Source organism: Cherax quadricarinatus, chromosome 39 (assembly GCF_038502225.1).
Source record: "Cherax quadricarinatus isolate ZL_2023a chromosome 39, ASM3850222v1, whole genome shotgun sequence".
In the NCBI taxonomy this organism is placed as follows: domain Eukaryota; kingdom Metazoa; phylum Arthropoda; class Malacostraca; order Decapoda; family Parastacidae; genus Cherax; species Cherax quadricarinatus.
This window is the reverse complement of record NC_091330.1, coordinates 4,463,569-4,490,337: the sequence shown is the minus strand read 5'-3', so window position 1 is coordinate 4,490,337 and position 26,769 is coordinate 4,463,569. Positions and strand designations below refer to the sequence as shown.

The following is a 26,769-nucleotide window of genomic DNA, read 5'->3' as shown; positions in this document are numbered from 1 at the left end:
GTATTCTCAGAGAGAAACAGTTGAAAGCAACACACAGTTCAGCGAGATCTACAGAGCCGCTGGCTGGAACAAGAAGGTCGAGGGTGTCATCGGCTTCACTTCGCGGAAGATCGATGGCTTGTACTGTTGGTTCTTTAGTTAATAGGGATGTAACGTCTAGGCTGGAGAGTTTCTTGTTTTTGATGCGGTTGAGGAGGTCGCCAGAATGTTTTAAAAGTCAGTGACTGATGGTGTTCAAGTTTTACTAGGTGTCTGGCTAGAATTCCTGATAGGTTGTGGGGAGAGGCGCTACCTAGTCCAGATAAGATGGGTCTCAATGAAATTCCTGGTTTGTGTGTCTTGGGAAAACTATACATTGTGGCAGATCTTGGGTTTCTGGGAATGGTATGTATAGAAGTTTCTTCTCTTATTCCGAGCTCTCTAGGATGTGGCGAGTTTGGCGCAGGGAAGTTTCGGTTAAAGTGTCCACTTGGTTGTGAGAGGCTCGTAAGAAGTGTCCGGGTCGTTGAACAGGTTAAGCATCTTGGGTCCATGGACGGCGGTGTTCAGAATGACGACACAACCTCAATTGCCAACAAAAGTGATTGATGTTAGTCTGTTTTGCTGTTAAGAGTAAGGAAAGCAGCGAGAACGAAAAAAAAAGGAGGGGGGTAACAGTTGAAGAGTAAAGAGGTATAATTTTATTATTACATATTACGAACAAAAGATAGCTATGTTTCCTTGACATATTTCATGACACAGGGCGGGTTTCGTACAAAAAGTGATGAAATGTATCAGTTTGAGGGAGAAAACTTTGGTCGAGGCAAGGAAGAAATCGTCAAATATTCCATTACAGATTCATCAACTACGTGAAACCTGTTACTTGGGAATTACCATCGTTACTTGGGAATTACCATGCCATATACAGAAAAAAAGGAATTTACAAAGATATATTCTTCATCACAGAGCAAGACAACAAAACTGTAAAATATACTTAAAAAAATTAAACTACATTTATATACCTTTAAATACATAAACCGGCCGTGTGACAGCCAGCGTGGACGTCACGAAACCAAGACTGCTTCTACTAATCAGCACTAATCAAGTTTTGCTGACTCAAGGCAAGTTGAGCACAAGTCAGGAGTCAAAGTGGACTCGTCTCACGGGTTTGCCTACTGGGTTCGTTTCACAGGACAGTCCATTGGGGTTCGTTTCGTGGATTCGTCTCCCGGTGTCGTCTTGCAGGTTCGACGCCCTGGCACGTCAGCGACCCCCGGACACACCTGAGAGAACTCATTGTCAAGGTGGATATACAAACGTCTTAGCTAATATGAGTGATGGTGCTTTGAGGGTCATTACTTCTCCCTTCCATTATTCCACCCCTCCCACCAATCACTACACCGCTTACGCCCATCACTCCACCCTTCCCGACATCATCGATGCTCCAACCTCACGTTATACACAGTACGACTTCATCCACAACGCCTTTAATAAGAAAACTTTTGTGTGGGAGCTGCCGGTGGAGCTCCGCCTTTATGACACGCGCAAGCCAAGCTCCTTTACAATGCCCTTCAAGGACTCTTGATTCAAGGACTTGGACCTTTCCTTTCATTTCTTTACGGATTACCTCTGGTGTATAACATCCGTTGGGAGTTATGTACAGAGATATACACCACTCGAAGCTATACACTGGGCGTCACTGATCCTCTACCTCCTCTTGTGGTCTTGTAACATATCAATCATAACAGACACGTTGTAAGCCTGCCACACCAACTTGGCCTCTAAGAGACATTAAAACGCAAAGACAAAACCTTGTTTTAGGGGTCTCTACAAGAGCGTATATAACCTTTTTATGTACACTGCAGCAAATACACGAAAACAAAACGCCTCTATGCTCATTACGTTTGGTCTGTGCAAGAAACAACACACAGTACTTGTTTCTGTGAAAGCTTGGTATTTCAAGGACCCCACAGACCACTATTTGCTCTCATTTTTCGGTCTTTGCACGAAAAGGAAGAGGGATCTGGGTATGTAGGCGATTTTAACATATGACCAACTTTGGCATGTACGACCTCAGCGGATGACCGCACCAGTGGAAGACCTGTGTGACTGGTGCTCCACTGGTGGGTTCACTGTACTAGTGGAAGACCCGTGTGACTGGTGTTCCACTGGTGGGTTCACTGTACTAGTGGAAGACCCGTGTGACTGGTGTTCCACTGGTGGGTTCACTGAACTAGTGGAAGACCTGTGTGACTGGTGTTCCACTAGTGGGTTCACTGTACTAGTGGAAGACCTGTGTGACTGGTGTTCCACTAGTGGGTTCACTGTACTAGTGGAAGACCTGTGTGACTGGTGTTCCACTGGTGGGTTCACAGTATCAGTGGAAGACCCGTGTGACTGGTGTTCCACTAGTGGGTTCACTGTACTAGTGGAAGACCTGTGTGACTGGTGTTCCACTAGTGGGTTCACTGTACTAGTGGAAGACCTGTGTGACTGGTGTTCCACTAGTGGGTTCACTGTACTAGTAGAAGACCTGTGTGACTGGTGTTCCACTGGTGGGTTCACAGTATCAGTGGAAGACCCGTGTGACTGGTGTTCCACTAGTGGGTTCACTGTACTAGTGGAAGACCTGTGTGACTGGTGTTCCACTAGTGGGTTCACTGTACTAGTGGAAGACCTGTGTGACTGGTGTTCCACTAGTGGGTTCACTGTACTAGTAGAAGACCTGTGTGACTGGTGTTCCACTGGTGGGTTCACAGTATCAGTGGAAGACCCGTGTGACTGGTGTTCCACTAGTGGGTTCACTGTACTAGTGGAAGACCTGTGTGACTGGTGTTCCACTAGTGGGTTCACTGTACTAGTGGAAGACCCGTGTGACTGGTGTTCCACTAGCGGATGAGCCCACCAGTGGAACTCTCGTGCGACGCCTCTTATGCCACACCACGTGGAACACTGGTGTGGCAGGTGTTCCTAGAGCGTGAATCTTCTACCAGTGGAGCACCCAAGGGACGGTTGTTCCACTTCCCGTGTCACTCTACTGATGAATACCCATCACACAATATATAAATCATCCACGCTATCCATGTCTGTCCTTGTACCATCGAACCGACTCACACCACCAACAATAACATCAGAAAAACAACAATAGCAATAATAACTAGTAATAATAAATAATAACAACACTAAGCAACACTGTCAACCACCACACACAGCAACACAGCCAAGCACTATCACCACCATCGCTAATAAAACAATACACTACCAGCAAGACAAACATCAACATTGTCCAGCAACACCCCTTCACCCCCCCATCTCCATCAAAAACCAGTCAGCTTCCACCCACCCACTTACCTCCTCGTCTTACCGTTGCTGAAAGCCCCTGCGGTTTTTTCCTAGTCTTGAAAATGGAGTTATCCATTAAATCACGGCTCTCTGCCCAATTACGTTTTTATCGCCGTTGGTGGAAACGTTCTAAACATCAGCAGCCACATCTCCTGAGAAGCGATCCACGCGGTGAAGAACGAAATTAAAATTATAATCAGATATCGCTCATGTTTGTGGTTAATACTTGCTTGTCACGGTGCGAAATCCGTTGCCGCTGTTTGGGATTTAAAGTCTATGGGCCAGTAGGCCTTCTGCACGTATGGGCCAGTAGGCCTTCTGCAGTGTTCCTACATTCTTATGTTCTTATGAGGGTCATTCAGGCTGCATGTCATTTCTTCGCCCTCAGTCAAAAATGCTTTGATCTCTGAAATAGGTTTTAACATAAACTCTTAGCGAATATATACTGACACACACACACACACACCTTTTGTTAAAGGTCTTACGGAATTCCTTTAACTAATCTGTCAGCATCCGCGTCCTGCAGTGAGAGGTTATCCTATATGACAGTGTTCACTGTGGGTACGCCTACAGTGAACGGTAACTCCATTCCATATGATAGTTACACTGGTAAAAAGATGGTGCTACGGTACAGTAATTCTATTTTCGTTTTTCTTAACCTGTCAGAAATACCGTCCTGTCATTTAGTACCGTACATTTTCAAATGAAAAAAATCAGCTGTACCGTACGGAGTTCCGTACCGTATCGTACCCTTTTTGCCAGCCTTGTACTATAGAAAGAAAAGCTATCCAGGCTTTTCTGTCAGAAATAGCAAAAAAAAAAAAAAAAGGCGCAATACCGTGACTGGAACAATACACAAATAACCCAAGTCGGTCTTAGTCGGACCGAAACGTCGTCGTAAGCTCCTCTCTTCTATGTGCGGGTTATTTATGTATTCCATGTCAGACTGGATCACACAGGATGAGTTGAGTACGTGAAGTAACGAAGTGTTTCAGAATGTGTTGGGAGGCTTCAGTAAGGTGTTGAGCTCGTTAGGTTTCCATTTGGAATCGCCAGTGATGGCGTTTTGTACAACGTTTACTATTCCACCTCTTCTTGTTCTCCTCAAAATGCTATTTTTTTCGTTACAAGATTAAGTTACTCTGGGTTAGGTTATGCTAGTTTGAGTAGGTTAGACCAAGCAAAACTATAAAACTGTAGCGGTGAAAGTGGTGGTGGGTGGTGGTGAAAGTGGTGGTGTTGAAAGTGGTGGTGGGTGGTGGTGAAAGTGGTGTTGAAAGTGGTGGTGGGTGGTGGTGAAAGTGGTGGTGTTGAAAGTGGTGGTGGGTGGTGGTGGTGGGTGGTGGTGGTGGGTGGTGGTGTTGAAAGTGGTGGTGGGTGGTGGTGTTGAAAGTGGTGGTGGTGGGTGAGAGTGGTGGCAGTAGTTTTCGTAGTGGCAGTGGTAATTATGTTGGAGAGTGCACTAGTAGTGCTGGTGCTGGTGTTGGTGGTGCTGGTGTTGGTGGTGCTGGTGTTGGTGGTGCTGGTGTTGGTGGTAGCGATGATGTGTCTTCCCGGGTACATCAACTTGATAACACTGAGTTTCTCTGTTTGATCTTCCCAGGGAGAAAATGACATGGTCACCATTTTCTTGTGTGTACTGTGTACTCAGCTTTATACGATCACACACACACACACACACACACACACACACACACACACACACACACACACACACACACACACACACGAACCTAGGCAAGCACGTAAGGAAATTAGAGAAAGTGCAAAGGTTTGCAACAAGACTAGTCCAGGAGCTAAGGGAAATGCCCAACGAGGAGAGGTTAAGGGATATCGACCTGACGACAATGCAAGACAGGAGAGATAGGGGGATATGATTGCGACATATAAAATACCAAGAGGAATCGACAAGGTGGATAGAGACAGAATGTTCCAGAGAGGGGACACAGCAACAAGGGGTCACAGTTGGAAGCTGAAGACTCAGATGAATCATAGGGGTGTTAGGAAGTATTTCTTCAGCCACAGAGTTGTCAGGAAGTGGAATAGTCTGGGAAGTGATGTAGTGGAGGCAGGATCCATACATAGCTTTAAGAAGAGGTATGATAAAGTTCGTGGAACATGAAGAGTGACCTAGTAACGGCCAGTGAAGAGTTGGGGCCAGGAGCTGTGACTCGACCCCTGCAACCACAACTAGATGAGTACAACTAGGTGAGTGCACACACACACACACACACACACACACACACACACACACACATACAAAGCTAAGCCAGAGGTATGAGGGTGATTGAAAAGTGGAAGGACTTGGATGAGGCTGTGGAAGCAAACTCATTTTGCAGCTTCAAGTGTAAATATGATATCTGCAGTTTCTCTCCGCTGATGTTGTACTCTGTGTCCGGTCTGCCCTCACCTTCTCGAAAGCGCATGAACTTGTATTTACTTGGGCGAACCTGAGTAGCCACTTGTTTGACCACATCTCCAGCCTGATGAAGTCTCTCTGGAGTGTTACCTTCTTATTCTTCTCAATAGTTATACGTTGTCAGCAAAAGTGACACACAGGACTCAATCCCTTCTGTTAAGTCATTCACGTATATTAAAAACAGCAGCGGTCCTAACGCCGATCCTCTGCCTTTTAGTCCTGCTCGTTTTCTAGTTTCTAGACTAGTCTAGAATCCACCTTTCTTGTTGCATTATTGTGACTGTCCTAGAATTCCAGACAGTTCCTAAGACAGGATTTTCCATCCCTAAATCCATTTTTTTTGTAAAGAATTATCTTTTCTCCAAGTATCCTAATATCTGTTTCCTTACTATCTTCTCCAGAATTTTTGAAAGTATGCATGTTAGACTACTGGCTTTTAATTTAGGGCCTCTTGCCATTTTTTCGATTTTCTAGCAGTTGCCCTAAATGAAGAGACTGGCTGATACCTTTGCTAGAGGATCACATAGTTGTTTTGCCCCTTCTCTCAGCATTCGTGGAGATATGTTGTTCCATTGATTTTGTTACATTCAGCTCATGTAGGAGTCTCATCACTTCTTAATACCTTGCAGTACCTGTTGGTCTGATTCTGTCTGTGCCTTCTATCCTCTACCCTCTTCAAGTGAAGACTTCTCGATCTTTTTCTTCTCTGTCAGTCTCCGTCAGCATCCTTTCCTCCGTCTTTTAATTTGCTCCTTCACATTCGCCTTCTTTCGTATGTGGCTGTAACTTTGCTTCTGTTTTGGTCTTTGGCTCAGTATTATTATCAGATTATCTTTCAGCCCTTCTTTTTCTTACATATTCATTTCTGTCTTTCCTGCTTGCCTCTCCATGGGGGACCCTGACCGGCTGATATCCACGCAAGATTAAATATCTGTGTTTGGTTTATGGTTTACTAGCTCCAGGTGTACCCACGTGTCATTAACAGTGCACGTGCACGGCTTTAATGACATGCATGTGTGCACTTACACACACATCACAAATAGTTAATTAGACACACACACATAAACATGGACGAGCACGCACGCACGTTAGCTCTCTCTCTCTCTCTCTCACACACACACACACACATTATTGGAATAATGGAATGGAAAGGAGTAAGTAGGTGCTACAACTACTGGCAATTTGAAAAAAATTGTACGGCAGATATAACACGGGAGGCGAGACAACACGAGCATGGCTCTACTCCTGTACCTACCTAAAAAAAAAAAATAAAAACATGCACTCATACAGAGCTTATTTTCCTACCAAACTCAAAAGATAACTATACACACATACAAACGTAGTAATAGTGACATTTGCTGGGCGCTTTGACTACACTGTCATTCACCGCTCATAACCATGAACAAATACACACAATGAAAACGAGTATAAACATAAACACTTAATACACTGTCATACCAAGTTAAAAAAAAAAAAAACACACATACAAGCACAAACAGGAGGGTGGGGCGGTTCGCACTTCAAGAAATCTGATTTCTCTTGACACAAGACTTACAGTTACGTGACCAAGCATCCACCGACTTACCGGAGCGAGACTTTACATCCCATATATATACAAAACTGGATCACTACCTTTCAGTATCCCAAGATATCACATACACGGGATAACACAGACAAAAACCCGGTGACCATATGAGGAACAGCAGGTAAGTGGCTCCGTCAAGGCCACAGAGCACAGCCCCAAGTCAACACATTGTATGTTTACTCTAAGACGCCAACAACATCAGAGTCATACAATATAGCCTCAGAATTATTCGGAAGAGAGTTCACAATAAGTTGAGTCAATAAGATAAAGTTCGCAATGACAATAAGGCATAATACCGTGACTGGAACAATATACAAATACTGATACTGAGAGTACAACAGGGATAGATTACACTGTATTCACACATCCTTAATTACTACTTCTAAAATCATGACACCACAGACCGAAACACTGACCAATACATCATGTCAGCTACCCCCTAGCACACATGAAACTATTCCACGCTGCTGGTACGTTACATAGCAATTAGATGACCTGACTGCTTCACCCGACCTTCACCAATGACTTGCGTTCTCCATTATACATACTGTTTTCTCTCTCTTCATTTGCGGTGATCAAGGTCTCAGGACTGAGACGTATTTAGCAAAAAGCGTTCTCATTGTATGCACTTCTGTCCTTTCATCCATTTGATCAGGTGGTATTGGTGAAAATTTTCAGAAAGCATCGCTTCACTTTCTATTCTGTTCTGACGACTACCTAGGTTACTGTGAAGGAGTCCTGACTACCTAGGTTACTGTGAAGGAGTCCTGACGACCACCTAAGTTACTGTGAAGGAGTCCTGACGACTACCTAGGTTACCGTGAAGGAGTCCTGACGACCACCTAGGTTATTGTGAAGGAGTCCTGACGACTATCTAGGTTACCGTGAAGGAGTCCTGACGACCACCTAGGTTACTATGAATTAAGGATTTTTTTTTTTACTGTACACGGTATTAAGTTTATTATCAGTGATACAGGTTGACTCTTACAGTGGACCGTTTCAGATATGGCAAGTCCTGACACAATGTTTTTATTTGGAGCTGTGTACCGTCTTAGTTTCCACTATGTCGTTCTCGAGTCCGTTCCACTTCGAATCACGGAACGGAACCCAAGGGTTCATACCCCACCCTTTCCGTGGTTTGTTTTCAATCGTATTACGATACCGTTCCACTTTGTTATCTATTTGAAGTTGTGAAAGTGTTTCCTGATATTTATGTGGCACAGCTGTTCCGGATTTTCTTCGTATATGTGTTTCTACGTATTCGTATCCGTCTTTTGTTTTTCAGCTTCGGTTCTTCTCTGGTGATAAATCTTCGAAAGTTCTATATTTTCTTCATGTGTTTTTTCCAAGTATGGGGGTTAACGATGGCTCTTCTTATTCAGGGAGCGGTCTTTTGTACCCAGTGAATAGCATTATGAAAGATTCTTTGTTCAGATTTCTAAAGGAAATCCTTGGATTTGCTAGTGTTCTGTATGATGGCCTTGTTTTATCCGTATGTTCACCAGGAGGATAGGTTGGGTGTGATGTTCACCCCAGGTCCTTTTTTATTGTTCATTTACTTAATTTTGTCACGTGATATGTCCTGACCAATCTACTTTCCTCTCTTCATATCATCACATTTACAGGAGTTGAATTTTACCAACATTTTTTTTTTTAAACATTCCGGCAACCTGTTCAATTTTTTTCTCTTTGTGGCTTTAGTAATATGTTCATACTCTCATTATTTCGTGTGTATAAGTTGATAGGTATGATGCTATTCTTTCTCGAATAGTCTAGGTCCCAAGAACAGATCTTTGAGAGCCTCCCTGGCTGTTTACTTTCGCACATCTGAGTGCTTTATCTCTCAGCATAACTGCTTCCTGTTAGGTACTTATTTATCCACTGTAGTGCATTCCCTGTTACTCCTGCCTGGTTTTCGAATTTGTACAATAGTGTGGTACTGTCAAATCTTCTATTTCTTGTTTAAGATTCTATTGGATTTTGGAAGCAAGCTTGTTTATTAATAAAACAGAGTTATTGCTCTTGAAAACATTCTGTGCCGAGGGCGCGCACACATCTCAGTAAACATTACATGTTTAGATTTTTCACTGTTTACGGTAGTCTCGGTATTGTCGTGCAGTAAAACACGCTAAGAAAATCACGTGTTATATTTTCGCAAGGTATTTTTTTCACAAAAGTAATTGTAACCTTTGTTGATAATTTTTTTTTCTTTTTTTTTTCAGATAAACTGTGTGTGGCCGTTGTCTTGATGCTGGTGAGTAGATAGAGAGGTTGAAGTGTCTCAATATCTCTATGATAATTAATTCCTGGAAATATAAACACATATGCGGTATAATGTGGTCCTTTATTGACAACGTTTCGCCCACACAGTGGGCTTTTTCAAGTCACAAACAGATCTACCTGGGGTGAAAGGGACGCGAGTATTTATAGTCAGGATTTTAGACTCTATAACCCCACTCGGTACATCAGATGCAGCATTCTCCACCTGACCTCAACATTCTGAACCTGACTATAAATACTCACGTACCTTCCACACCAGGTAGATCTGTTTGTGACTTGAAAAAGCCCACTGTGTGGGAGAAGCGTTGTCAATAAAGGACCACATTATACTGCATATGTGTTTATATTTCCATTGTGTCGGTATTTCATACCATTTATTTCCATAATTAATTCCTGCTGGAAGAAAATACGTCCTTCAGTACACAATTTATAATTAAAACTATGCGCTGTACCCACCAGGGTCATACAGCGCTGCAGGGTAGAGTTTGTAAGGACAGCGAGGAGGGCTGAAAGAAGTATAATCGAAGGTTGTATAATAAATCTGATGCTTTTAATACAAAATTTAACATCCCTTTTCTTGCACAGTCAAGCCGCAGCCTGCGAGACAGGCGGGAAGTTTATGTAGATTTATCGATTTTGTCGGCGAAGCGTCTAGTTTACTGCGCATCATTCATTTATTCAGTGCATGGTAAGAACATAAGAACGAAGGAACACTGCAGAAGGCATACTGGCCCATGCGAGGCAGGTCCAAGTCTCCTACCGGCTTAAGCCAATGCACCCAACCTAGTCAGGTCAGGTCACATTGACTTAAGGGAGGAACACGGCAACCGACCTGGTAGCACAAGCTATCAGGTCTAACTCACACCCACCCACATCTACTCATGTATTTATCCAACCTATTTTTAAAGCTACACAACGTTCTGGCCTCTATAACTGTACTCGGGAGTTTGTTCCACTCATCCACAACTCTATTACCAAACCAGTAGCGCAACAGTGTATGAATGCGCAAAAGGCATAAGAAATAGATTAATAGGGTTGGCAGATGCACATCTGACTGTATATTATTTACAAATTGTACTTAATTTACCTGTTTACAAGAAACTTCAGAATGCTTGCTTAAAAGTTTTGGCATCTACTTTTGTTAGAAATAAGATACTTTGATATATTTGAGACGTTAATGTATTGTCTAACATCTGTTAGACCGTTTACATTGCAACTTGCTGAGTGTATGGGTTTATTTACGCTCATGTTACGTAGTGGATTACAGATGTACTAAGACTCAAGAAATCGTAATGACACGATTGCAAACAAACCATACCCCCGGCCGGGATTGAACCCGCGGTCATAGAGTCTCAAAACTCCAGCCCGTCGCGTTAGCCACTAGACCGGGGGTATGGTTTAGATGTACTAAGGCTTCTAAATGGATATCTATGACATTAAAATTCATTATTTATCTCCTGATATTATTTCTAATGCTTGACACAGACACAAGTTACAGTCGACTTTTGTAAAGTAATTTATTTGGCTGTTATCAGTTTTATTATGCAAGTCTTATTATAGTCATACAAATGAGTTATCCTAAAGTGAGTTTTTATTTTTTTTAGACCAGCAAGTCATTAATTACCTTACGAAAAGGAACGAATTGTGTCATTAGTAATTTTTCTTCCCCGGAACCAACCTGCCTATGATCCACTCAAGTTACTGCACAACGTCTCGTTCTCTGCCCTGCGTCATCTAAGGCTTTTCCCATGAGGTGTCCTCTCAAGTTTCGTCCCAAAAGCGTTTAAAGCTTTATTCAGTCAGTGATGTGGTAAAACGAAACTCTGTCCAAAGAAAAGCTTGTCCTGCCACGTGTGTATATTCTCGCGAAGTCATACGTCAAGTGTACTGCCCACAGCATTCCAGCACCCGGCCATCACTTCCCCGTGTAGCGGTGTTGATTCACCCTTCCTTGTACCCCCACTCACCTACACACACCTTATCCCCTCCTCTCAGGACCCTGACAACCCTACCAACCCTCCCGAGCGCCCCTGACCCACCTCACGTCACCGTGTCCTTGTAAGGAGAGGGAGAGTCCTTCGATTTAATTTTTGACTGCCGGTTTCGTGGATCTTCTGAGGGATTTTCTTGTTCATTGTTTACTCTCCCAACACGCAATTTGTGGCAAAGGGTTTGCTAAATATTTTATCCTTGTGTACACGGGAGACGTAATGGTTATAGAAAGAAAAAAAGGTGAATGTTTTACTTCTGGTTTCACATTAAACACCAGGTTTCCACAGTATAGAGACTTGCGTCATCTCTCATCCTTCAGAAAGATATAATAACATTTGATCTCGATACAGGGATAGACTATCGTCTACTTCAAGTTCTTTCCATCACAAATGGAGAAAGAGAGAGAGAGAGAGAGAGAGAGAGAGAGAGAGAGTAAGTGTCAGGAAGGGATAGAAAGAATTATGGTACGAAGTATTCGTGTACAATGTCGTATTTTAAACGAATTCCCACTCGTGGCAACGTCATTACTAAGTCAGGGAGTCGAATCAACGGTTAAGTGTCGTTTTTCTGTTGTTTTTGTGTGTGTAGTAGTTACTAGTTGTCAAAGGCTCTTGTCGATAAACACTTAGCCTGTGTGATTTCTCGTTCGAGTGTGTGTACTCACCTAATTCACCTAATTGTGGTTGCAGGGGTCGAGACTCAGCTCCTGGCCCCGCCTTTTCACTGATCGCTACAGGGTCCTCTCTCTCTCTGCTTCCTGAGCTTTGTCATACCTCTTCTTAAAACTATGTATGGTTCCTGCCTCCACTACTTCACTTGCTAGGCTATTCCACTTGCTGACAACTCTATGACTGAAGAAATACTTCCTAACGTCCCTGTGACTCGTCTGAGTCTTCAGCTTCCAGTTGTGACCCCTTGTCCCTGTGTCCCATCTCTGGAACATCCTATCTCTGTCCACCTTGTCTATTCCCCGCAGTATCTTGTATGTCGTTATCATGTCTCCCCTGACCCTTCTGTCCTCCAGTGTCGTCAGTCCGATTTCCCTTAACCTTTCCTCGTACGACATTCTCTTGAGCTCTGGGACTAGCCTTGTTGCAAACCTTTGTACTTTCTCTAACTTCTTGACGTGCTTGACCAGGTGTGGGTTCCAGACTGGTGTTGCATACTCCAGTATGGGCCTAACATACACAGTGTACAGTGTCTTGAACGATTCCTTATTAAGGTATCGGAACGCTATTCTCAGGTTTGCCAGGCGACCGTATGCTGTAGCGGTTATTTGGTTGATGTGTGCCTCCGGTGATGTGCTCGGTGTTATGGTCACCCCAAGGTCTTTCTCCCTGAGTGAGGTCTGTAGTCTTTGTCCACCTAGCCTATACTCTGTCTGCGGTCTTCTTTGCCCCTCCCCAATCTTCATGACTTTGCATTTGGCTGGATTGAATTCGAGAAGCTAGTTACTGGACCACATGTCCAGCCTGTCCAGGTCTCTTTGCAGTCCTGCCTCATCCTCGTCCGATTTAATTCTTCTCATCAACTTTACGTCATCTGCGACTGGTCCTAGAACTGACCCCTGTGGGACCCCGCTCGTAACAGGCGCCCACTGTGATACCTCTTCACGTACTATGACTCGTTGCTGCCTCCCTGTCAGGTATTCCCTTATCCATTGCAGTGCCCTCCCTTTTACATGCGCCTGATCCTCCAGCTTCTGCACTAATCTCTTGTGGGGAACTGTGTCAAAGGCCTTCCTGCAGTCTAGGAAAACGCAATCTACCCAACCCTCTCTCTTGTGTCTTACTTCTGTTACCTTGTCATAAAACTCCAGGAGGTTTGTGATACAAGATTTGCCTTCCATGAACCCATGCTGGCTTTCATTTATAATCTTGTTCCTTTCCAGGTGTTCGACCACTCTCCTCCTGATAATCTTCTCCATGACTTTGCACACAATACATGTCAGAGACACAGGTCTGTAGTTTAGTGCCTCGTTTCTGTTTCCTTTCTTAAATATGGGGACTACATTAGCTGTCTTCCATTTCTCGAAAGTATAGCTCCAGCAGAGATGGAGTTACTACTGTCACTCCGGATGACCCATACCATACACAGGGAATATGAAATATTCATAAATATATCTCCATCACAGAACGGGGGCATAAAAAATCTGTATGTGGAGGAAAAGAGAAAGGGAGGGGGAGGGATAACAAAAATTGCTTATACTGTGTAAAAATCTGCTTGTTATTTAGCCTTGATTGCGCAGCTGCTGTGTACTGGAGACTTTCATTACAAACAAGATTTAGCTCTAGTTCAGTTTAGCAACAACCCAGTACACTGAGGAACAATAACCCAGTGATATTTTGCTAATATTGTTAGTTTAACTAACCCTGGTCTTGTTATTCTTAGGATGGTCCCTAACACAGGCTTCTAAAGAGGTCTCTTACATAGGTCTCAAGGAAGTCTTACATAGGAATCTAACATGGGCTTCCAATGTAGGCCTCATACGCAGGAGACTTCTAACATAAGAGGCCTCACCGAACATTTATTGTCAGTGTTATAGCTTGTGGCTAACATAGGTCACTCCTGCAACACCAACATTCTCACAACAAAACCCGGTGTTGAAAATATATCAGAGAGACTTCAATACCAAAGATACCAATGCAAAATCAACAATACATATTTCTTTTCTGTTTCCAAGACTTAAGTGAGTTTGGTTTCGACAGGTTGGGGTGGCGCTGGCAGGAGACATGATGAGAAAGTCAATTGTGTTCGACAAGGCGACGCCAGAGGTGTTTTACTGCCCCATCGACAAACCCACCTCGTTTGAGAAGATGTATGTCCGCTCAAGACCCCTCACCAAGCTGTGCGAGTTCGACGGGAAACGGGTAAGTAGATTCATTTTTTTTTTTACACAAAGTGCTGAATTTTTGTGGGTCATTCAGTGCAGTTTTGAAGATTCGATCTTTCGTGTGGTAATCATCAGACAGGCTTCCTCATTGGATTGAAATGACTTAACTAACCGGAGCCGGAGTTGAAAGCTGAAAGTCGTAAATCCGTGGCTGGAAACAATTCACAAGTAACCCACAATACCGTGGCTGGAACACATCACAATTTAGCCACAAGTTGGATATGAGACTGGACGGTGTTTCAGTCCTTCCTGGACCATCTTCAAAGACTTGGATATCACTAAAATATATTATTATTATTATTACTACTACTACTTCTACTACTACTACTACTACTACTACTACTACTACTACTACTACTACAATCACAACAAAGAGCCAAACGCACAAACTTTATTTACTATACAGACATCACCTTGCACTTTCTCTGTGAGAGCAACGTAACACGTTTAATTTAATTAGTTATTTACAATGTAATTGCTATAATTTTTATTAAAGCAGACTTACAGTCCCAGGTCTAGTTTTGTGTGTAGTAAGATGGTGTAAGATGTTTCCAGGAGAGACGCAACATGCAGTGAAGAATAATACTTGAATAGTGCCAGACTTTGTTGATTCATTATATATTTTTACAATGTATGAAAATAAATTTCATGAGTTTTAGTTCTCTTTCAGTAGTTAGAGAGAGAGAGAGGGAGAGAAAAACAGAGAGAAATAGAAAGAGAGAGAGAGAGAGAGAGAGAGAGAGAATGACTCACAGATGTGGTTATCAGTTTCATCCTCCCCTCCAAACCTGTTCATCTCTCTCTCTCTCTCTCTCTCTCTCTCTCTCTCTCTCTCTCTCTCTCTCTCTCTCTCTCTCTCTCTCTCTCTCTCTCTCTCTCTCTCTCTCTCTCCCCACCTATTCACTTCGTTCCCTGCAGGCCTGTCACTCACAGCACTTTCTTGCTCCTACAGCTGCCTGAGGACTACAAAAGCGACTGCTACAATGACGTAGACGAGAGCGAGTACGCCTGCAAGGAGAAGAAGCGTATTATGGTATAGTGGATCCCTCCAGTCCTGCTGCTCTTCCCTCTCACAACACTCTCACTTCCCTCTCACAACACTCTCACTCCCCTCTCACAACACTCTCACTTCCCTCTCACAACACTCTCACTTCCCTCTCACAACACTCACTCTCCCCACACACACTTCCACTCACTCTCTCTCCTACACATCTTTTCCTCCCTCACACCTCTCCCTATCTTTCACTCCTCCCTCATACCTCTCCCTGTTTCACTCCTCCCTCACACTCCTCTGCCCCCCCTAACACTCCTCTCTCCCCCTCGCACTCCTTTTTCACCCTCTCCCCCTCACACTCCTCTCTCCCCCTGTCCCCCTCACACTCCTCTCTCCCCCTCTCCCCCTCACACTTCTCTCTCACCCTCCCTCTCTCTCTACACAATTCTCTCACACTCTCTCAATGCCCTCCTCTCCCTCTACCCTCCGCTCCCCCGCTATCTACCCTCCTTTTCCTCTCCCCCTCTCTCTACCCTCCTCTTCCTCTCTCTCTACCCTCCTCTCCCTCTCCCCCTCTCTCTACCCTCTCCCACATCCTCGTCTCTTCACTTCCACAATTCTCGTCGTTCAGAATTTTGCTTAAAATTTCCTCTATAATTTTGACCTTAGTGTAACTTTTGAGTATTTAATTTTTGGGTATTTAAAGCTAAAAAAATACTGAAATGCTTATTACCTTCTTATTAATCAGTGAGATATATATATATATATATATATATATATATATATATATATATATATATATATATATATATATATATATATATATATATATATACATGTATTCTCTTCAGTTTAACAAAAAAAAATAATTTTATTGGTTAAGGCAAGGTTTTTTTTTTAATAAATTTACATCTTCGTAGTATAGCAAATATACGAATAATTAACTAATTTAAAAAAAAATCTTTTCAGTGTTAATCAGTTATTAATAATTAATAGATAAATTATGATAATGGCTTAACTTTTCTCCAAGAACTTTCCATTTGTTAGTAATTGACATATCTGTTAATCAACCGTAACTAAATAATAACTCTGATCTATCCACAGGTCTTGTCTTGACTATTTTATCTATTGCCTGAACTGTTCTTATGGTGTCTAGAGACATAACGTATCTTCTGTAGCTCTACCATACACTGTGGAGTACCATTACATTAATGGTATAGAGTACCGACTGCTTGATAAGTGTGCAATACCAGAGTATTTTTACTGACAAGACGAAGCTAGACTAAGAGGTGCGTGAGTTTCTCTGTCTCCTAATGTGTTCATTTGTCCCCTTTAATCTACCTTGTCCATAATTACTATCGCATTTGCTTTGGTTTCGTAAGGTGAAGTCCAGGATCTTTCCTTAATTCATGGTGTAACTTAACAAACCTTTGTGGACAATTGTGTTGTAGAGGTGTGAGCAAAGTTCAGATATCTGCAACACGTCCTCAGAAATTTGTTAAGTTATACCATGAATTAAGGAAAGATCCTGGACTTCACCTTACGAAACAGACAAAGCAAATGTGACAGTAATTATAGGGGAAAAATAACATAATAGAAAACAGGGGAACTGACGTGCCCCTTAACACCTTAAAATGACTTCTCTGGTCTTTCCACTGTCTCCGGTGGCTTACGCACTGGCTTGGAGTTTTACGACTTACTCGCGATGGGTTGAAACCCCACCCGTTCCGTAGGTTCTCCGGTATAATTGTCACCTCTGTACCAGATAGAAATATCCCTGTTGTGGAGGCGGAAAGTCTCGTGTATAAAGATACTTATATGTTGCACATATGCCTTATTCATTAACTGCTATGTATCCTGATGCACAAATTATGGATTAGTATCCTGTAATTATTGCAATCTATGCTCCGTTCTTCGTCCCCTTTCCTTGAATTTTAAAAAAAAACTTAGCATTTGCTAGGATTGAACTCCAGTAACAATCTCTCTGACCATCCCTGTTATCTGCCCAATACATCACAGTTTCTCTCTGTTACAGACACTCTGAGAGTTCAACGGAAAGTGAAATACGTACATTACCCAACGTTTGTCTTTTCCTAGGTAAACTCATATTTTGAAAACAAGAGTATTCTTCCATCTATCCGGGTAAGATATGATATAAAATACCGACAAGATGAAATAAAATTTATGTGAAGTATTTGGCTACTTTAATGAGACTATTAATATTAGTAGAATTACCGACAATATGTGCATTTGTGTCCTTTTATTTAGCATTTTAATGAGGAAATGTTTCGCCACTAAAATATCATAACGTTTTATCATTAAAATATGATAATACTGCACATGTGTTAAATTGCAATTCGTTCTATCCATCTACGTTTCTTTCCGGTGTAAATCTCAAGTTTTTACCTTCACGATAACTCTTGAAGTGATGCATGTTCACGTGTGGACAAGACGATCACTCTCTCAGTGATCAATGACGAATTACACGTACGTTAAGGTACAACGTGAGATGATTTGGTCTTTCACACCACGACGATTAATTCAGTGTTTCTCCTCAGAGTGTTTCATGATCCACGAACCACTAGCCTTTATCAAATATATTTAAATCAGAACCTGATCTCATTCAATCCCTCCTGACCCAAGCTGTACTGACCTTTTTTGCGTGGCTCATTACTGTACACTTTATACTGGAAAAGAACCAATCATTTCACGGCACCACAACAAGGTGTGAATTTTGCTTTGCAATGACACTGTATTTTATGCAGAATGCATTTTATGAATTAATTTTTATTGCCCTCTTTTCAGCCCCTTCTTTTACTATATTTGTATGTTACATGCTCTTTTCTTCTTTTAATTCAGAACACACAAAATAATAGCTTTTGTGTGCCATACATGCTTCTAACCGTCTCAAATTAACCACCACAGTAATCCTAACAATGAATTTAATAGCACTGGGAGTGGTATCATTACTAGGCAGGCGATATTCTGCAGTCCTAAATCTACTAAAATTAAAAAAACATAATTTAACTGGATAACCTAAATGGCACAATATTACAAGCATTTTCGTGATCTCTCACATTATAAAGGATCATTAAGGGTAATAAGCAAGAGTTGGTTGGTTACCTCACTCAACTGATTGTTAATAATTGTCAAAATCTTGATCCATACAAAATTTGTCTGTTGGAGAATTTTTTCTAAAATGCTTATGTCTATAAGATTCCATGAGCAAAACTCAATGAATTTTATTTTTGGCCAGTCGGAAAATTTTTTGAAGATTATAGCAACATTAATATAGCATTAGAAGTGTAAAATTTGTAACATTTGTAACGTGTAGATCACTGGTTGAGCGAAATATAGCAGAATCGAGCTTAAAAAATATAAACTGGACTCGTTCATAATACATAAAATTTGCGAGGATTATAAGCAGTGCTGACAAACAAAGTCACCTGTAACTGACATATCACTCTCAACCTGACTAAAAAAAAAGTTAAGAACGATGGAGATACAGTTTATTATCGGCCCACTCTGAGGTAACTAACACCTGACTTAAAATATATGTCAAAGGTGACTTATCTACTATAAAACACCTGTTGATTTATTTTAATATTCCTTGACAGTGGTAATATACCAAACTACTTGCTATATTACCACTTTTCCTTTGCTTCAATTGCTTTTTTTTCACTTTTCGTCGATCATTGTATAGGACACCTTAACCCAATTAAATATTACCATGCTATGTAACATTTGCCAGTTGTATATTTTTTTTTCAGCTCTAACTGGTTTATTTTCATGAAAAAAAAATAACGTTCTCTGTTTTCTTGATTAATATTTTTTACCTTGCTCTGTAGGAGGTGACTGGTACAAATTAACTTAACCCAAATAGAGTTAAACTGTTTTAACAGATTCTAACCCTAATGACTTCATGCAACAAACACAAATTGATTTGCAAAATATAACAATTAGTGGCTCACTGATACCACCATGCAAGTGGCGTCACTCAAAATCAACCAGTCGTATTTTGGGGAAAATTTTGATTTCCTTGGTCCTGCAACATATCTACTGCCATATTTATTATTTTGCCAATGTAAATACACATATCTCTTACTGGTAGGAACTAAACAATCTTTCCATAAACTGGTGGTCCCATCTTTACGTTGCTGTGGCTAAAATCACCTTGACTGATCAACTGTAACTAGTTTAGAATTAGAAGAACTGACTGGCACTTCAGTGACTTGACTGAAAAAAAATAGCATGTGAATTAAGTTACTATGGTAGCTTGGAATTTTAACCTCAATAATCGTAAATGAACAACCCAAGATAAATAATGTAAATAGCCATATGTTTACATGAGATTAAGTTTTGAGAGGCACGTAAGTTCCCCCGTCTTCTTAAGAGGCACGTAAGTTCCCCCGTCTTCTTAAGAGGCACGTAAGTTCCCCCGTCTTCTTAAGAGGCACGTAAGTTCCCCCGTCTTCTTAAGAGGCACCTAAGTTCCCCCGTCTTCTTAAGAGGCACGTAAGTTCCCCCGTCTTCTTAAGTGGCACGTAAGTTCCCCCGTCTTCTTAAGAGGCGCGTAAGTTCCCCTGTTTTAATAACATGTTCATTTTTCCACTATAAAGTACCGTTTCCATAATTACTATCGCATTTGCTTTGTCTGTTTCGTAAGGGAAAGTCTACTGTGTATTAAGGGGTACGTACGTACCCCTTAACACACGCTGAGAGATATAGTCTAGCAATGTTAATTACATACTGAGACGCAGTTCACATTTGTGATGAACTTGTGTTAACTATCTGAAAGATTTATGAGGCTCAGTACAAGCCTAAAATAAGGAATCCTTCCATTATTTTTCCTAGTAAGATAAATGGACATGCCGACCCACTTAAATATGATCAATAAACTACTAACTCTAATATACTTTAATTACCTGCTGACTTACAATATTCACCGCAATACCTGCTGACTTACAATATTCACAGCAATACCTGCTGACTTACAATATTCACAGTAATACCTGCTGACTTACAATATTCACAGCAATACCTGCTGACTTACAATATTCACAGCAATACCTGCTGACTTACAATATTCACAGCAATACCTGCTGACTTACAATATTCACAGCAATACCTGCTGACTTACAATATTCACAGCAATACCTGCTGACTTACAATATTCACAGCAATACCTGCTGACTTACAATATTCACAGCAATACCTGCTGACTTACAATATTCACAGCAATACCTGCTGACTTACAATATTCACAGCAATACCTGCTGACTTACAATATTCACAGCAATACCTGCTGACTTACAATATTCACAGCAATACCTGCTGACTTACAATATTCACAGCAATACCTGCTGACTTACAATATTCACAGCAATACCTGCTGACTTACAATATTCACAGCAATACCTGCTGACTTACAATATTCACAGCAATACCTGCTGACTTACAATATTCACAGCAATACCTGCTGACTTACAATATTCACAGCAATACCTGCCGACTTACAATATTCACCTCAATACCTGCCGACTTACAATGTTCACCTCAATACCTGCTGACCTACAATATTCACCTCAATACCTGCTGACTTATAATATTCACAGCAATACCTGCTGACTTACAATATTCACAGCAATACCTGCTGACTTACAATATTCACAGCAATACCTGCTGACTTACAATATTCACAGCAATACCTGCTGACTTACAATATTCACAGCAATACCTGCTGACTTACAATATTCACAGCAATACCTGCTGACTTACAATATTCACAGCAATACCTGCTGACCTACAATATTCACCTCAATACCTGCTGACCTACAGTATTCACCTCAATACCTGCTGACCTACAATATTCACCTCAATACCTGCTGACCTACAATATTCACCTCAATACCTGCTGACCTATAATATTTACCTCAATACCTGCTGACCTACAATATTTACGTCAATACCTGCTGACCTACAGTATTCACCTCAATACCTGCTGACCTACAATATTCACCTCAATACCTGCTGACTTACAATATTCACCTCAATACCTGCCGACTTACATGTGTCTTAACTCTCATATTGTCGGTATTTTATACCTTTCTTGCACAATGTTCACCTCAATACCTGCTGACCTGCAATATTCACCTCAATACCTGCTGACTTACAATATTCACCTCAATACCTGCTGACTTACAATATTCACCTCAATACCTGCTGACTTACAATATTCACCTCAATACCTGCTGACTTACAATATTCACCTCAATACCTGCTGACTTACAATATTCACCTCAATACCTGCTGACCTACAATATTCACCTCAATACCTGCTGACCTACAATATTCACCTCAATACCTGATGACCTACAATATTCACCTCAATACCTGATGACCTACAATATTCACCTCAATACCTGCTGACTTACAATATTCACCTCAATACCTGCTGACCTACAATATTCACCTCAATACCTGCTGACCTATAATATTTACCTCAATACCTGCTGACCTACAATATTCACCTCAATACCTGCTGACCTACAATATTCACCTCAATACCTGCTGACCTACAATATTCACCTCAATACCTGCTGACCTACAATATTCACCTCAATACCTTCTGCCTTACAATATTCACCTCATTACCTGCTGACCTACAATATTCACCTCAATACCTGCTGACTTACTTTAGCATACCTACTGACCCCCAATATATACATTACTTGCTGACATACTTTAGTATACCTACTGACCCACCTTATCCACCTCATTATCTGCTGACCTTCAGCATACCTGCGGACTCCCCATGATTCCTTCCAGTACCTGCACTCACTGACATACCCACAACTTGCTGATCCACTGACTTCCTCATGATTATTCTACGATAAATGTAATTTATGAAAACAGTCTAGCCTTTTAAAAACCAGCTCAAATCTCCTTTGATAAACAAATTCTAAAGCCTTTTTAAAGCTATTTATTTAATCCTTTAGCAACTATAAACTAATCCTAAAAAAAAATGTAAGATATAAATCATTTAGTAACTAAACATTCATTCTAACTCATTTAAAAAACTGTATAATTTATCTTTCAACATTAAATAAATTCTAAAGTATTTTGAAAATTTTATAATTTAGACCTTAAGCAAAAGTTTATAAATATCCTCAAAGTTTTCTAGCAGCCTTTAAACAATAGTGTCACAGTAAAATTTAAATTTTATTTAAAAAAATCACAGTGACTAGGTTATAAACGTTGATTCAGTGGACGTGACCAAGTGACCATAACCTTCACTTGTCTGTCTCCTTGACCTCTACCTGACCTGAAGGAAGGTGCCCTGGCCTCCCCTTGACCCCCAGTAAACTAATATTACAGATGCGAAAAGTGAGTGAAGAGGAGACTGAGGAACAGGAGCTGGCCATGGCTGAAGCAACACAAATGGCTAACAACAACAACAACGTTTAAGGCACACTAACTCCAGGCCCATCACCATCTATCACGCCACCGGACAAAGGTTAACTCACGCTCTTAATGTACAAGGAACGGTAATAACGTACGGGAAACACAAGCTACGTACGGGAAACAAAAAAAAAAAATGTACGGGAAACGGAAACAGCAGGTTCCTCACTACGAGGAACCAGTGGATAGGGGCACTGTAGTCAATGTTATCAGTAAAATCAAATATTTATTAATGTTTTAATGGCACTACGAAGTCAAACTTGAAATGAATGTTTATTATTAGTGCAGCGGAATGATCAAAAAAAATATTAAGGCTATTGTAATCGTGTGATGTAAGTGATATGAAGCTTCCTCTGGCATTACCTGGAGGTTACCTGGAGGTTATTCCGGGGATCAACGCCCCCGCGGCCCGGTCCATGACCAGGCCTCCCGATGGATCAGGGCCTGATCAACCAGGCTGTTACTGCTGGCCGCATTGCCCCTGTCCTTGGATGGCATGTGTTAGATACACTGATAACACTGTGATCCTGCATAAAATAAATCATAGCTAATTACTTGCATATTGCAGATGTATCTAAATACTTTTATTCAGCGTATTTGTTTATGCTGTTGTAATTTGCTGCATTACGCTTTTGCAAATTGCAGTTCAATACAGTAAAACTATTAAATTTTGAGAAGATTTTTAAAGGATTATCGACAGTATGCAAGCGATTTAAGTCTTGATTATCATGTCAAAACAATACAAACTATCAACACTGAAATAACACAATATACATTTGAGGTATTAACCACTGCTTATTCAAAGTATACACATTAACTCCATTTGGCAAATATAGCTTGATATCAGCACATACACATCTAAGAATACACTTAATATGCCTAGATGTCAACGATCAAGATGTGATGGTGCGTCCTAGCCAGGTCTTCAAATTTGTTAGGTCAGTCAGTCGCCTGACCTCATCTCTCCCTCCGTCAGATGCGCCTCAACCCTCCAGGCAGCGAAAATGACCCCAAGAGGCAAAAGAGAGTGTGAGGAAGAAGGTTCTGAAGATGTGCTGGAATTTCCTGTGTGTGTATTTAACGATGATTGACCCAATGAACACGAACGGGTTATCTGTATAGATGGAAAGGCACTATAGACTTCACTGTGGAAGTACACTAGAGTGCTGCGGACGAATCCATTAAAATTTGTCACCATATCTGATTTAAATAACTAAAAGGACCTTCTGCTCTAGTAATGTTATGTATTGTATATATTTATTGATTTTTAATTCTAGGTATTTATAGTACAGTATATTCATAATGAATAAGAAATTCAAGTTGCAAATATTCTGTAAGCTCCCAGTGTTGAGAAAAAGGGTATGTTGGAAGACACGGTATAATAAGGAACCACAATCGAGGAACGACTAACCACCCAGGTAGCCAAAGCTAAAATTAAAAGTCGCTGTATAGCCCTTGTGGCTTAGCGCTTCTTTTTGATAATAATAATAATAATAATAATAATAATAATAATAATAATAATAATAAAATTAAAAGTAGCTAAAAGTGTATTATCAAGTCAGATGAGCCAAATAGATATTATACATTAGCTTAGCCATACCTACTGAACCGTGTGAAGTGTATTTTTATACTAAACCTACGTTCAGAATTTTGTAGTATTGCTAATACTAATTGCAAGTGTTCTGTGTCGTGATGAAATGTACGAATAATGATTAATATAATACCATTTGGCCAGGTGATCTAGAGAGCTGTGCAAGGAACATTCTAATTCACGTTCATGTTGCAAACATGTTTATGCAAGATTTAGTGTAACTTCAAATAGGACTCGAAGATTATTTAAAAAAAAAAAAGTTGAAAAACGTATGCAAGATTAGGAAATTTTCATTAGGATATGTTGCTCTTAACACAAGTCTCAATACTATTAAAAATGGTTATAATTATGACCATTATTTTTAAAGGGGTTGACCGGTAAGCCAGCGGAAGGCCTCGGTCAGATGACCAAAAGCTCCAACGGCGGGTCATCATCTAAGACCCGCGTCAGGAAACACTTGCTCTGTGTCCTGATGAACCTAACCTAACCTAAGTCTTAATCCCATGATAACTAAGTTGCTGGTAAGCCAAACGCATCCTAATGTAAGCTTCTTAACGTTGCACGTGTGTGTATTTTACACGCTTATCGGTATTGTATACCTTGTGAGATACCTTGTGTCATACGTGCTTTTTAAGAGAACTCTGCTAAATCAGCTGGCCAAATGTCTGTGATTTAAGCATTGTTCCAGCTTGTGGGAGCTGCGCGGCTGCCTGTGTGACTTAATTTTATTCGCCACGTTTGTCAACATTAAAAACTCGCTCGCGGCTTTTAAATGTGCAATTTAGGGATATATGTCAGTGAGTAGCGAGTGTGTAATAAATACGGCTCGTATTTAACAAAATTTCCATGAAAATAAGGACATGTTACCACAATGCATCCGGAAAAGTCTTCTTCATTTCAGAGCTTAAAAAACTTTCACCGAGTAAATACGTCATCTCTAGGAACAAAATTCAAAAGCCACAATACAAAGAATGCAACGAACGAATTTATTTCAACGTATTAATCACTACTTCACGACATTTGGTTACACCTCTGCTGCTGCTGTTGCTGGAATTTTGTCATAAAGAGCCTTCAACAGGGTGAGGATATTTATATATACTAACATCTGATCGTGTCAACTGCTTCGTAATTGCAGACTCCATTTACTTAGTATGGCTGCGGGCTCATCTTCAAGCAGTTTGTTACCAATTAAATCACATGACGACAATAATTAATTTTTTTTCTGTAAATAAAACACGAGCATATGTAAACTACTTCTCCCGATATTTAAAAAAAAAAATAGTACTGTTTTGCCATATTTCAATATCCTTTTCATAAAATTTCTTCCTGGACGCTCTCATTAACTGACTGAGTTTTTTTTTTTTTAATATTTACTCATTCGTCAGATTTTTATAATAAAGTGAATCTCAAAAATTATTGAACATCGATTTAAAAATTTTTTCCTCACAATCTCAATTTTTAATTAATTTATACTGACTTGTTCACATCTAGTATTTATTTTTTCTGTAATTTTGTAATATAAGCTGCCATAATGATGCATATATTTGACTATGCTTGGAAAATAAAAATAATTATATGACGAGATACCTTTGCAATGTGAATTACGTACTGAAATAACTTCTAAATCCCACTGTAATAAATATCCCCCCTTTACCTTAATTAAATTGCTGCTTAGAGCAGAATGCCATACATTTTTTTTGTCTTGTAAAATAAATAATCCCGTAAAGAAAGTTAGTTTTATTCTGACCTCCATAGACATAAGAACATAAAGAAGGAACACTGCAACAGGCATACTGACCCATGCGGAGCAGGTCCATGTCCCCCCCCCCCGGATTAGACCAATGACCCACCCCCCGGATTATCCCAATGACCCACCCAGTCTGGTCATCCCCACTCAAAGATGGACCACTGTACCAGACCCAGCAGCACAAGTTAGTCAGGTCTAACTCACACCCACCCACACCCATTCACGTATTTATCTAACCTATTTTTAAAACTACACAACGTTTTAGCCTCAATAACTGTACTCGGGAGTTGGTTCCACTCATCCACAACTCTATTACCAAACCAGTACTTTCCTAAATCCTACCTGAATCTGAATTTTTCCAACTTGAAACCATTGCTGCGAGTCCTGTCTTGGCTGGAAATTTTCAGCACACTATTTATATCCCCTTTATTTATTCCTGTTTTCCATTTATACACCTCGATCATATCCTCCCTAATTCTACGCCTT

The 26,769-nt window shown here is 40.7% G+C and overlaps 1 protein-coding gene and 1 long non-coding RNA gene across 5 annotated transcripts in view; one reads left to right on the top strand and one right to left on the bottom strand.

The window, feature by feature from the left end:
- Window positions 1-730: 730 nt before the first annotated feature.
- LOC138853760 (uncharacterized) overlaps window positions 731-26,769 on the bottom strand; it is a 265,120-nt gene continuing 239,081 nt past the window's right edge. The window contains exon 3 of the long non-coding RNA XR_011392909.1: window positions 731-1,262. This is a non-coding gene — a long non-coding RNA (uncharacterized lncRNA). The remainder of the gene's footprint in view (window positions 1,263-26,769) is intronic.
- On the top strand, window positions 9,551-25,820 carry LOC128696284 (uncharacterized). 4 transcript variants are annotated; one of them, XM_053787458.2, is made up of 5 exons: window positions 9,551-9,579; window positions 14,306-14,467; window positions 15,443-15,523; window positions 22,862-23,000; window positions 23,922-25,820. In XM_053787458.2, exons 1-4 carry the CDS (start codon window positions 9,574-9,576, stop codon window positions 22,949-22,951), a joined length of 339 nt encoding a protein of 112 aa, XP_053643433.2. In that variant the 5' UTR covers window positions 9,551-9,573; the 3' UTR covers window positions 22,952-23,000; window positions 23,922-25,820. The 4 variants fall into 4 exon arrangements, with proteins under 4 accessions (XP_053643433.2, XP_053643434.2, XP_053643435.2 ...); XM_053787459.2 differs by having other exon boundaries at window positions 23,829-25,820; XM_053787460.2 differs by lacking the exon at window positions 22,862-23,000.

Coding starts and splice junctions, on each gene's coding strand:
- LOC128696284 (XM_053787458.2), top strand. Junction 14,468..15,442: donor GCGAGTTCGACGGGAAACGG/GTAAGTAGATTC, acceptor TTGCTCCTACAG/CTGCCTGAGGACTACAAAAG. Junction 15,524..22,861: donor AGGAGAAGAAGCGTATTATG/GTATAGTGGATC, acceptor CTAATATTACAG/ATGCGAAAAGTGAGTGAAGA.